At 41.2% G+C, this 14062-nt stretch overlaps 1 protein-coding gene across 1 annotated transcript in view; it reads right to left on the bottom strand.

The window, feature by feature from the left end:
* LOC107085457 (transcriptional activator GLI3-like) overlaps nucleotides 1-14062 on the bottom strand; it is a 127603-nt gene that overhangs the window by 30671 nt on the left and 82870 nt on the right. The window contains exon 5 of the mRNA XM_015375771.1: nucleotides 3979-4181. Within this exon, the coding sequence (XP_015231257.1) occupies nucleotides 3979-4181 (203 nt within the window). The remainder of the gene's footprint in view (nucleotides 1-3978; nucleotides 4182-14062) is intronic.

Here is a 14062-nt window from a genome sequence, read left to right as displayed (position 1 = left end):
TTTGAGATATCAAAAAAGTACTCCAGAGTGTTGTTCAGCATGGGGGTGAGTAGAAAATGAAGGCTAATCATGTTTTGGGTGTACTATTCCTTTAAGAGAAATTGTAATTTTTTTTGCTTGATTTGTTAATAAAGGTTTTTTTTGTTTTTTTTTTAACGAGATCTGTGAAACATTATCATTGTGTCATATTTATCATGTAAATTGATCAAGTTAAAACTAGTCTACAAATAACTGCAGCACATATCGGGGATCGGTTAGGCTGAAAATAATCACCCTCTGCATCGGCCTATGGATCCCTGCATAGTAATTAAGGGCCTTTTGGCTGCTTGTCTGAATAATGCTCCTTTTCCTGTCTTGTCATTTTAGGTAGCCTCTTTCCACTTTTAGATAACTTAAATAAAGTTCTGTCAGATGTTCAGCGCAAAATGTATTTATATATATTTTTTAACATAAATCTAAAATGTTCTCCCCGACTATCTGCAGTGTTCTATGCTGTTTGTTTTTGTTTTTTGTTGGTAACTTTAACAAACTTCTGAGGCCTTCAGATAACAGCTGGATTTATACTGGGATTAAATCACAACAGGTGGTTTGTTTAAACGCTTTTGAAAGGCAACTGATTTCAGATTATTTAGGGGTATCAGGGTAAAGGGGACAGAAATGCAGAAATGCAAAGGAATCTATCTTTTTCACTTTTCCAGTTATGAAATACATTAAAATCGGGAAGGGCGTGAATACTTCTAAAAGGCTTTGTATATTTACGAAATGTGTGAATATTCGGTGAGAGAATGTGGGTCGATGCATTTTCTGGGGGGGCCGTTTGTGTTGCTTGAGTGATGCAGGCATCAGCACTGCATTCTGCAGATATGCAACCTGCTCCTCGACTCGCCTTACTCTGAAAACACAAAGGCCTAAATCTTCTCAGATAGATCTGAGCTCATGAAAAGATACCGCAAATGATTCTGCCTCCACTTCGTTTTTTTTCCTCTCTGAATGCTCCTCCATTCCAAGTTATTCCCATAGTTGGGAGTCCTTGAACTGGAGCCTAAATATTTACATCTGGCAGAGGGCTTCCATATGCAAATATTGTAAGAAAGAGAGAGGGGAGAAAGACTAACAGTGTGGTTTTGGATTAAGATATGGAATCGGTTCAGACTACTGAAGCTTCTTTCCCCCCCAATTTCAGAAATAAAGAAGAAAATAAATAAAGAAACACTGTGTGAGGAGATTTCCTCTTAAGTCTGGCCCATATGCCTGCAGTATCCAACCATGATTGGCTGAATGAAAGGAACTAGAAAAAAAATAGTAAATTAATTCGATCTGGCTTTTATGTCTCAGGCAGAAGGGGGAGTTTCTTAATTGTCGCCAGTGTTCCGCCTCAGCTTTGCTTTTGCATTCAACCGTAATGTGTCCCATTCAGGATCCGTGTGCAGAAAAGAGCTTTGTGGAATTTCTAAATCAGAAATTTTGGCATCCAAGTGTCATCCTGGGGGCAAATAGAGGAGGGGTGGTAGGCAGAGAGTCGCCTCAGGACTCGCCTAGCTGAGCCTTCGGCACAACAATAGGATCAGGGGCAAGTCTACCTCCGAACCGGTCGTCGTGGAGAAAATATAAAGCAAAAAACGTGTGACAGCAAATGTGTGGCGGCAGGAGGGTGGCACTAAATCCCACCCACTTTTAAATCTCCATTAGATTCTGTTAATTAATTCATCATTATTCAAATGTACTTTTGCTGGGGGAAAAAAAAAAATCTTTGCATATTGAAGAAGGAGGCTCACTGTAAGCGCAGTGATATACTAACAACACAAAAGCTGATGGGTTAATTAATCACCGAATTGATTAAAGGAGTAATTAGGTGCCTTATTCTCCATTCAAGGCATTATGAATTAAACGGGGGATCATGTGGTAGGTTGGAGGAACTATTTTGATTTAAAGCGATCCTTGCCTGGCACGCATTACGTTATGGTAATGGAAAAACCTGGAGGGCAGAGAGTCAGAGTCGTTTGCAAAGAGCCGAGTTCAAGCGCAGGAGAAGGCCTGAGTGAACAGACACTTCTAGGCTTCACTTAGAGGCTATCAGGCTTGGATGAGATTAAGAGAAGTGTGCAGATGTAGAGGAAATAACCCCACTATCTGCCAATTCACACATACATTCAAACATCAGACAGGTAGCTAAAGAGGGAGTTTGTGACTGATGTGCCAAAAGCGTAACCGCTGAGGATGTAAAGAGCAAATAATGGCTTATTTGGGCATTTGAAGATCTAAAAGCTGAAGGTAGATGCAGATCTTTTTAGCAGAAGCTCAAGCAATTTGAAGGAGATAAAACAGGACCGTACCTATATTTGTTAAAAGTATTTTAAAAGTTGCCTTTCTAAAAAATATTTCTTCACATAACATCTTTATATGACCAAGTTACACAGTTCAAAATTCTTAAACTTAATCAAAACACAGCCTACTATGCTTTAACTTAATATAGTATCTGAATATAATATTGAAAAAAAATGTTTTTTTTTAGATTTGGTCAAAATAAATGTAGAGCAAAGAATTTCTTTTCAAGGATTTTCATTTATCATCAACTGGTCTATATATGAGAAGAAATGAGGGTAGGATGAGATCTGGCTGTTGTTATTAACACTGTGTGAGCAGACCGGTGTTAATCGAAGCCAGTGTCATGATTGTGTTTATAAAGATAATCATGGAGAATCATCAGAGCTCCCATTCTCCAGATTTAAGGTTAGAGCTTTATTATGAAATGGATCAGGTTCATTTTCCCTCAAAAATCTAAACTTTTAGATTTTACTTATTGATAGATATGTATACCCTCCAGTCAACATACTGTTGATGCAGCTTTGGCAGAGATAATAACTAACTTAGGCCTGGTTTGCCTCTTTGCAGAACCTTTTAAAATCCACTGGGATTATTGTGGTGATGAAAGATAAACTATTACCCCGATCTGAGGTTAAGAGTTGTTTAGAGCAGATTTTCATCTAGGGTTTCTCTGTGCATTGCTGCATTCAGTGTTCGCTCTCCACTGCAGCTCAGAAAAAACCCTCACACAGTATGTCGCTGCCACCACCGTGCCTCACTGTAGGGATGTTATTACACAGGTAATCAGCTCAGTCTGATTTCCTCCAAATATGAACAAAAGTTTGCCTTGTGCTGTCTGGCAGCTCTAACATTTAGGCCTGATTTGGGAATTGCTGCAGAGATGTTAATCCTTCAGAAAAAAACCCTCCTCTTCAATTTCGATTTCTTTGTAGATTTTGTTTGCTCTTTTTAAATATATATTTTTTTAAAAACTAAAATTCAACTCGAATGGGGTTTTGTGTAGAAAAAAACTTTCATCTGTTTTAAAACAAGGCTGCAAGATGAAATAATGCTAAGCAATCTCAGGGGGCATGAGAATAATTTTTTTTTTATATATATATATTTGTGTAAAAAAAAAGGATCACTGCCGCTTTTTATCTACATTTTAATTCAACTATTTATTTACATACACTATTTATTTACCATACGTACACAGCACATAATAAACACCCACATAAGAACCAAAATCACTTATTTGACCCAATAACAGGACATCCTGTACAACCTAAACCACGCCGCTCACTGACGCATCCTCCTGAGGTCTACGACAAGTCTCACAGATCAAAAGGATTAGCTTCCCTCTCCGAGAGGAGCCCCCACCCACTCTGAACGTGCTGCAGTCATAATGTTCCAACCCGCTCGCTCCCAGATTCAGATAACGTCTCCCGGACCCCTGGGTCCTAATAGAGACGGATCTGGTTGCCTCTCACCTGACCTCCTCTGATCTCAAACCAGAATTAAACTGATACAGAGAGAAATTCCTCCTCTCAGCAACTGATCACTTAAAACAATTATTTCTGAAGGCCGTGTTGGATCATAAGCACTCTGCCGGGGTCGCAGTGTTGAGGCATTGTGTGTGTGTGTGTGTGTCGGTGTGTGTTTCACTTTAATCACCATCTGCCGGGCTGAGGCCCCGGCTGGCTGGTACCACGGAGATAGAGGGGCTGCTGTGGAGGGAGCGGATGTAGTCCATGTATGGGCTGATGTAGGGGTGTGGAGGGTGGAAGGGCGACTCCGCCCCCACTGATGGGTTCCGCTGGGGGGAGATCCGAATGAGGGAGATGTCGGAGAAAGCTGGACTGCCGAGCGTTGGAGGCCTGCAGAGAGGACACAAGGAGAGGAAGCAGAAAGTTTTGTAAAAACTCAACTAAACTGTTAGCCAAACATGGCGGTGGTAGTGTGATGGTCTGGGCTTCTCTACTGCATCCAGTCCAAACCACTTTCTGAATATCATGCCAATAGTTTGGGCCTTCCTGCTCAAGCAGACTGGTTTTATCATGGAGGTTTTTGCACTGAGGATGCTATGGCATGACCAATGTAAGCTCTGCAAAACATAGCAGCCAATTTGGTTTGGATACCCTTTTCCCATCATAAATCAGAAACCGCATTTAGTATTTACTTAGGTTATATTTTTCATGTGATATTAAAAATGATTAAATGTTAAAAAAAAAAAAAAAAACAGAGGGTAAATTCTTCTTCATTTTCAGAAAGTGGGGTGGACTGACAGTGGTGGGGCAAGACAGATGGATGGAAAAACAATTTCTCTACTTCCTACAGCACAAGAGGAGAATGCAGCATTCCAACTGCTCCCTACGCAGACATTTCCTCAGATCAAAGGCAGCTTTCACCACTGCGTCTTAATCAGAGGGAAACGTTACACCACGCTCACCGCTGGACAGAGCAGGACAAGAAAGCTAGGCCACAATTCTCCATAGCTGGGATGGCTTAGAGCTGAAACTAAAAACAGAAAAGCATGGACCCAAAATCTGTCTACAAGTCTCAAAAAAAAAAAAAAATAGTAATGTCAGGGTTTTTCTCTGTTCTTAGTTTGTATTGTGTTTTTTTTTTTTTTTTTTTTTTTTTTAAGAAAAAAAAAAAGTACAGATGAGAAAAATCGGGGAAACCTTTTAAGAGCCAAGTTTAGGAAAAACTAATTTGTCTCCCTCCTTATAATTGGTTAGGAGGGCCTGGAATCACAGTAATGATGGCCTTCACCACAAAGGCCTTCCCCTGAGGATCTACAGAAATCCACATATCAGCCAGACATTAACAGGGTAAAAGATTAGACTGAATTAGCCCCTCTGCTTCTCTGTGTCCCTCTGTGGACCGCTCCACTGCGACAAAAGGACCCCAGGAGAAGGAGCTGGAGGAGGGGAGGCAGAGGAGAAGTGAGGGTTTAAGAGGGGAGAGGAGCAGGAGATGGAAAAGAGGGAGAGATCTGGCCTCGGTTTGTCTGTGAGTGACCTTGAGTGAGGCCAAGGGGAGCGGAACAGCCTAATTACAACCTCCGCCCTGTCCCCTGATCCCCACCAACCCATTTGTCCCTCCACTCCACGGCCCCTCCTAATAAAAGAGCTCAGTCCAGGGTCAATAATGAGCGACCAAGGGGTAGAAAAAGCACACAAACAAAGACACACATGCAGGGCACATGTGAGCACAAAACTACAAATGTCCTCCAGGAGATGTTCAGTAATTAGCTGGAAAAGGCTGGAATGGGACAATTTAGAAAGCTTTCACTTTGCTCAGGTGTGCGACATCATGTCTCGTGATGCTGATGCAATCTACGATGGGAAATCAGCAAAGCCCTTGTTGTGGCGCCCTCTGGATCGTACCAAAACTTTTCAACTCCACTGCTCATAGATTATCATTTTTTTCACATTCCAGTTCACGTTCTTTTGCACGGCACCTGTCGAAAAGCAGATGAGTAATTTCTTATTTCCGCCATCCCTCCACCGTGCCACAGTGAGGGCATCATCGAATAAAAACAAAATGACTATGTGCATGAAAGAGATGTGTTTACGATAGGCAAGCCGCCAGCCCGCACGCCACCATTTACATGGCTCATTTACAGAGAACACCACACAGCTGCAGCCTACGTTCACTTTGTTGTCACATAGGTGAGCGAGCATCTCACACGTACACAGTAAAACTCTCTTAAAAGCATGTGCAGATCAGAGGAAACATGAAAAACCAGCTTTGTCACCAACTGCAGGGGTGGAACTGCATAACAAACACGCAAACTCATCTCAATAAACTGGGAAATTTCTGCAATGTTAACTTAAAATGATTCACAGCTAAGAAAAAAAATTAAAATTCAATTTCTCAACAACTGAATTTTAGAAATATTTTCAAGACTGTAAAGAAGATGTAGTCCTAACAAAATATAAGTTGTAAATAATGTTTTCATTTCCAGAATGTTGTACCTAAGTGTAATAATGGAAAGTTGAGTGGAAGGATAACATATACACAAGTAAGTTAGACAATGGAAACCCTTTATGTTATTGTGAAGCAAAATCAATCCAATAGTTTTGGGGAAACTGTTAACCTGATCTGGACAACACTGTAGCTGTAGTATGAGACAGAAGACATTAATTAGGCTTAAGGGCCGGTTATACTCCCGCAGCAGTGTGTCGCAGGTATGACGGAGACATTTAAGATTTTTGCTCAATATTGAAGCGTGGTCTGCGCTATGTTTGTTTCACGCCACAACGCAAAAGGGGAAAATCACGAACTACCCGTGGGTCTAAATACGGCCGAGACGTAGAGGAAGTGGGGGCAAGTCTGTCCAACAACATGAGGGTGAAAAAGAGCGGGGTGGAAAAAGGGCACCAGCGTTCTTCTAGCTCTTCTAGCTGATCCATCTTCACGAGTCGTTTTCCACATTGGCGGTCATACAAACAAAACAAGTCTGTAAGGTACCAAACAGGAGACGCATAGAGTAGAGCGGATGTAGATTTTGACCAATCAGAGGCCTCCTGTCTGCGTCCACCTACAATTGTGGAAGAGGTGCAGCAGAGTGTCTGCGGAGGGGGTGGGGACATCTCTGCGTTCACTGCGACACCTACGCAGAAAACCTGGTTTCTGAGTATAAATCAGCCTTTAGTCAACACACACAAATCTACATGTTTATTTCATATATATTGTGCAGCACATGAACTGAAGTTTTAATGAGCTAATGTTTGTATTTGTTGAAATAAAATCAACCACATTTCTTCCACTTTACTTTTCACTGCATTATTCTTAGACACCAAATGAACAGCTATTTTAGCAATGATATTTGCAGGACAACTGTCACTGTTTGCTAAATCTGTCATGCTAATTCTAGGTTTATAGATTTATTTAATATTCGGATTTTCTGTAGACTTATAGTTTTTTTAATTATAATCATAATCGTTAATGTTTACCAGAAATAAACACTTTCGATAAATCAGCCTGTTAATGGATCAAATTACATATATTAATTTCTAATTTAGTGGGATGTATTTGTAATTTACACTTTTTTACATCAAATTTGATACAAAAAAGTTATTGAGGAGAAGTCATTCAGAATGCTACAAGGTGGAAAGTCCAAGGATTTGATAGGAGGATAAACAGTCATCTGGAGCATGAACAGAAGTCAGGGGGAGTGCATGTGAAGATATGAACTATGTCTTTGGGAGGAAAGGGTGGATGAAGAAGACTTATAGCGGCACAGGAGCTGGACAAGGAGGAGAGAACAAAGATGTCTCAGGGGGTATGGAGCCAGGTGTGAGGGGATTTCAGGAGGACAGCTAGGAGATGGATAGTTCGGAGGAGTGTGGGGAAGAAAATGCAAGACGGCAGCCTGATGCTGAGTTTTCAGCTCCTCTGCTGAGCCGCGATCATCTTAGCATCTGCCAGCGTGCATTAATCAACGTGACAAATGGAAAGGAATCTGACAAAGAGCTCCGTGTGTGCGCAGGAATGCTATCCCTGTGCGTGTGTCTCGTGGAAGTAGCGTTTTAGATACACCTGATTTGAGATTTACATCAAAGTTGCACCGCAGGGTTTTCAGGCTCCTTCTTCCCAGAGAGAAAACTCTACTTCACATGTCCCTTCTTCCTCTCATTCTGCTGGTTTACAATTCCTATTAACCTGCATAGAACACATCCGGCAAACATGGCACAAGGAGAGCCGGAGCTTTGCACATCTGGAAGCCATTTCCCTTCACGTGGCCTCGATTATACCAGCCTGCGCCTCTTTTGAGGCCGTACATGTTTACACTGGGCGGCCTGTGGCTTTTAAACTGTCATCTAATTTCACCAGATGAAAATACACTTTGCAAGTGTACACGTGCACCCAAAAGATCTGGAGGTTTTATGGAGCACTGCGGGTTCGCAGTCGACCTTGACTCTTAGTTTGGAGCAAGGTTGGATCAACACTAATAATTTCTGGGGAGAGAAAACTGCAAAAACAAAGCAGTTGTTGGGAAGGCTGGTGTGTTCGCTCAAGGAAAGAAGGTATCATTGTGGTGCTGCAGTTGGACCTGATGGTTTGGACACAGCTGTTGGCTAAAATAAGAATCGCCCAGTAAATGGAAAAGCATAAAATACGATGGAAACAGTTTAGACGGAGAGTATTTGGGAGTCATACTTCTGTGAGTTAACTGCTGCAGAGCTGGACTGCTCAAAGGAAAACGTAAAAGTCTTACATTTTTATTTCAGTTTTCAACAGCAACTCATAAGATCTAAAAGTAATACTGCTGCTACATAACTCAGGATTAAATGGGACATCTTTAAAAAAGACATTCAGATTCGAAAAATGATCAAGACAGATTTCTCTTTTTACCAGACTTTGCAGGACTACATCTGAGCCCTGTAACTATTTATATTTCAGCAAAAAATGCTAAACTTTTACACCAAAATGAGATCATATCTAGCACCGAGAGTCTCCCCAGAGGTTTTAATAAAGTATTTGGAACATGTGCATGCTTACACCTGTGGCCACAAGGGGCTGAGTGATGTGGGAACTGCTGTTTTCTCCTGTCAGGTCCCTCTCCTGACTAAGGCTAACAGAACTGCACATCCACTCCCCCCTCTAGCCTCACCTCAGTCTCACCACCTCACAGATACCCACACCCCCGCATTCACTTTCCATCTCCCAACCCACCCAGCCAAACAGAACAGCGGCACAATGCTGCCGTGACCGCTCTGAAAGCCTAACCCAAAGAGGGGGGGAGAGAAGGGCTCCTGACAGCGGAAACAGAAGCACTTTAAAGCTCAAAACTCTTTCTCTGAGATCAAAGGGCCATAGGAACAGAGCCAGCTGAGACCCAAGGAGAGAGGAAAGAGAGCTGAGACAAGGGGAGAAAGAAGAAAGACAAGATAGAAAGTGAGAGACGAGAACGGATAGACTGAGTGCTTGATGATTCAGTGGGAGAGTCTTCATTAAGTTCACCTTTTAACAGACATCTCAAGTACTTTGGTCTGCTTAAAGAGTTATGAAATATTCTAGCAAAGGGTGTTTCATAACAAATATTGATGACCTTTCAAAAGCCTCTCACAAAGGGCTGCCTATAGGTTCTGACAGTTCACCCACTTAACTTGATGCTCTACTGCTTGGGAGTCAAACTCCAATCTTTGTGGCTTAATGTCCTGCAACATCTAGATGTGTCTCTTTTTGCGCATAGCTCAATAAAATGCAGGTTTTCAGCCCTCAAGAATCGGAGTTTGACTTTCCTGCTCTACAGTTTTCATGCATATCAAATATGTTCAAGGTCAGATCAATCCAGTATGCATGGCAATCATGTTAGCAATGAGTCTATTCAGCATTAGAGCTGACATATATATTTTATTCAAATAGAGCCACCTTACCTTTGACTTAATTAAATAAAGAACTTGAGAGATGACCTGTACACCACAAGTTATATTATTTGAAATAATGCAGCTCTCTAACAGCCTGCATGACTTCCGGCAAAATATCATATTTCTGTCGACAGATAATATGGATAAGAAATTAATATAACAACCACATATTATTGCATTTCACTAATTTAGGAATATGCACTCTGATACTGCCATGACTTAGAAGAACATAAACAGATGCTGCCTTTAGAGTCTTTTTTTCCCTTTTAACAAAAGAGACACATTTAGAATTGCAAGAATAAATACTTAAAACATTCTTTGTTTTCAGATTTTCTAAGTATATTACTGTTGGCCAGTATGGGAAGCAAATCCGACTATCCTAGTAATGAAGGATTTACGGACAACCCAGATGATCGCCAGCCACTTTATACATTAAATAAGAACTGTTTTTGAACTGAATGTGGGTTTTTGTAGTTGCACTTACTGAAAACAGAAAGGATATGTAATCTTTGAGCATTTTTTGAGTGACATTTCATGCATGTTTAGTATTTAAAGAACCAGATGTGAGCTGCGAGTTAAATCAACCTGCGGTTCACCACAATTATTTGGCTTTATTTTCATACGTTACATCTATGCCCTATTACCGCTGGAGCAGCTGAATTCAGAAAACACTTAAATAAAACTTACCTGATAACATGAAGTAGGCAGAAAAAAAATCTATTTCAGCAGATGAGAAACAATGTCTGACATGTACGATTCTGGAATGAATCGGAACATAGTTGTTATCCACAAATGGAGAAAACATGGAGGAGCGGCGAACCTTTCATGACTCTGATGACTTATCCAGTAAGTCACAAAATAAACCAAAATATCTAGAGCACTACATACTTGCCTCAGTTGGGATCGCCGCAAAATATTTAACAAAATGAAAGATTCTGGGCAAAAATGGAATCGATGGGAGAGATTCAAGGCCAAAACAAGTGCTTTCCAAAAGGAACACAAGCAACAGTTTTTAAAAATAGGCAAATATGTTTTCCACCACCTCTAGTGGTCTGCGAGTGCATTGCAACGGGCACATGAATATATTTCATTTCTTAGGTAGTGAAATAAAATAGGGCTGGGATCTGTTTTGCTTTGTGAGGACCCAATTGAAAAATTAAACAAGCATTATCGACCAAAAAGTATGTATTTCCTATATGTTTGAGTTCACCTCCAGATGTGACATACAAAACCAGGCAGAGGGACCCTTTATAGCACAGTAATCTAATTAAAACTCAAGATAAAGCTTTTTTAAAGCTTTATTGGTATGATGAGAAAAATACACAGCCTAATGTCCAGAAGTTGTTTTCCTTCTTGCTCTGCAGGGCAGGTTTTGGGCCTGGCATGGTTTTGGTAAGGTTGCCAGGCATTGAGAGGAACTATGCTAACTCCCCCGACAGAGCTGCAACATCTCTGTGTGACCCATTGACATCAAAGGCCTGGGTGGGTCCAGCTTCCTATTCATGATCACATCGAGTAGGATTCCCTCTCTGCTGGATAACTCTGGAGGCGTGCCAGGCATTCCCATACAGTGCAGAGTCAGATCACCAGCACACACAGCTATGGTTCGGATGTTACACTATTATCTCACCAGCAGCAGGAGGAGCGGGTGCACACATGCGCACTTGTGCACACCCGGACGAAGCACTGCACAGCCCCGTGGGCACGTATCACTTCCACACCGCCGGAGTTAAAACGCATTTATCAACAGGATTCAGAGACTGTGACGAGTTTAAGTCACAACAAACGGGTCCAGGAGTCAGAGCTTCTGTTTCTGTGCACAAACGTCAGTGAGCAAGGGGTCAGACACACACACACAACATGAGCTTCCAGCTTTTAATTAAGAAAATAAGTCTAGAGGATTATTATTTATCGCACCATATCTTTGCAGTTATTCTAAATGGAAGCAGTCGATGCCTTTTCATTCCCACATTCTGTTTTGAAAACCCGTTTTTTTCCACACTGCAATTAAATGTAATTTTCAGCCATTGAGATAAGAATGTCTACCGAAACGAATCAGCCAAGAACGCAGCAAAGAAAAAAAAGAAAACATGAAAGTGAAATTGCACAAAATGAGCGCGCCTTTTTTCCTGTAATTTCAAGGGGGCTGGAGTCAGAGAACAAACACTGGGCGAAAAACAAAACAAACAAAAGAAAGATTTGCTTGTTCTTGCTTTTAGTTTTCTCCCTAAGCTTGATTTCTGCCTCTTTACAAAGGAGCTGACTGCATTAAACTTATATTTTACTTTAATCTACTTTTATCATAAACAAAACTATACTTTTTGTTATTTTAATGCAAAAAGTGAAATTTATATATTAAAAAGTGTATCTAAAAATGTAAATATCAAATGGGTACAATGGAACTGAACCTTTAATAAATATTCTATAGAAAAATAAGGTGAAGACACTGTTTTAGTTTTTGACACATTTGATGAGGGTGTCATTGCTTTAAAAGGCATGCAGTACAGAAAGTCCTGCATCCAAGCACCCAATTTGGAAAGTTTATCGGAAAGATTAGTTACATTTTACATCTAAATAACATCATAGAGTATAGAGGGAGACCAAACCTTTGAGCAACACACACTTTGCTGAAATTCTTTATTGCCATATTGGTTTTAATTACTTCCAGGAGTGCAGGATACTGCTGTCCCTGACCTAAAGGCTAATCTCTATAGAACAAACTCATGCTAAAGCAGATAAAGTATTGAATGTATATTTGGTACAATAGACAGACATATTTTCTATTAGGATATAATTGTATTCCTTGGTATGTTTTAAACCACACCATTTCCTTCCACCTATTCTGTTAAGAATGTAATGACACCCCTTTGAGAAGGTGTGTTAATTAGATCTTTTTGTGTTTTTACCCTCCTTGATTGAGGTGTTTAGGTCAGCAGTGCTTCTCATGATTGCCTCGACCATAACATAAAATGTTTTTTAATAAAAATCCCTTTTAGGGAGGTTTTATTTAATATTAAAGCTATCTGTCAAACTGAGTTTTTGTGTTTTCATCAGCTGGAAGCCAAATCAATATCAGAAGAGATAAAAAGTAAAAACAGATTACTCTGTGTGTAATGAATTTATATGATGTAAAAATTTCACTTTTGGATTGAGTTTATGGAATAAATGGTACTCTACTGCGTTCAGAGGCACCTATATGTGCTTGATTGCTTTTATTTCTTTCCAAGCAACAAAGTAAGCGCAGGTGGAATTAGCTCTCAGGCTGCACTCTGAGTTCCTCTGGCATGCCTCAGGCTAAAGAGAAAACTAGAGGGGACTCCTGTGTGTTAGAGTGTTAAACTTCTGAAAGTAGGGAGGAAGCACATCTATCTTTCTTTTTCTTCTCCAGCATTGTCTCGATGGCCCCGGTGCCTGCACACAAACATCCAACCCATGCCTGCAGCCAAACAGGGCTCAGGTTCCACACCTTCACAGCCTTCACAGCCCGTCAAGTCGGGTAATGAGCGCACATGTCCGTGCGCGGGGTGGCAACCTACGGGTGAGTGAGGATGAGTGTGGCCCGGGGGCCGAGAGAGGAGCCGCTCGATTCCCCCCCTCCATACCCCTTCCTACTCGTCACACTGGGTTGCAGAAATGAGCAGCCGCACGGACGAACCTGAGCAAATCCTAAACAATGCGAGACAGCAGAGACACACAGCTGGAGATAGTTAATCCTTCAGACTGAGATCTGAGGTACAACTAGAGGAAGGGGGAAAAAAGGAAAGCGGGTCGGCTGAGACAACAGGAGCATCAGGTACAAGACAGAAATATGTGTTGCCTCCTCTGCACTAAGAAAATCTTCTATTTGGAGCCAAATCCATCACGCTCTCCTAACAAATACTTCTTCTTGCAGAGGAGGGGATGGAGAGGAAAGCTGGACGGAAGAAAGGCAAGCGCTGGTGGGAAAGTGAACAGACACAGCCTACTTTATTCTGCCCGTTTCATCCATCTTGTTGGGCTAATAAAACGTCAAGTGGAGTTCCTTGATATTTAATCATGAAAGGGTGCCTGAATGCGTGGTGGTGTAGCGCTCCAGCTTGATGAAGCTTTGGGAGGCTTAAACACAGAAATGGAGAAATTTTTGGACTGACCCCAAAATGAGAGTGTTTCAAAAAGCAGCTGCTTTAGAGGGTTACTGCATATGTTTCTGGTAAAATGTCCATAGCTGTTCTGATTCAAGCTTCCAACGTTTCCAAGTGTGTTCTTCTCCCCTAATAAAATACAATTAAATAAAACTACATACATTTACTGTGAATTTATGATGGATGGATGGATGGATGGATGGATGGATGGATGGATGGATGGATGGATGGATGGATGGATGGATGGATGGATGG

Source organism: Cyprinodon variegatus, unplaced genomic scaffold (assembly GCF_000732505.1).
Source record: "Cyprinodon variegatus isolate N-32 unplaced genomic scaffold, C_variegatus-1.0 Scaffold125, whole genome shotgun sequence".
Taxonomy (NCBI): Eukaryota; Metazoa; Chordata; class Actinopteri; order Cyprinodontiformes; family Cyprinodontidae; genus Cyprinodon; species Cyprinodon variegatus.
Note: the sequence above shows the minus strand (reverse complement) of the source record. Positions and strands in the feature narration are given on the sequence as shown.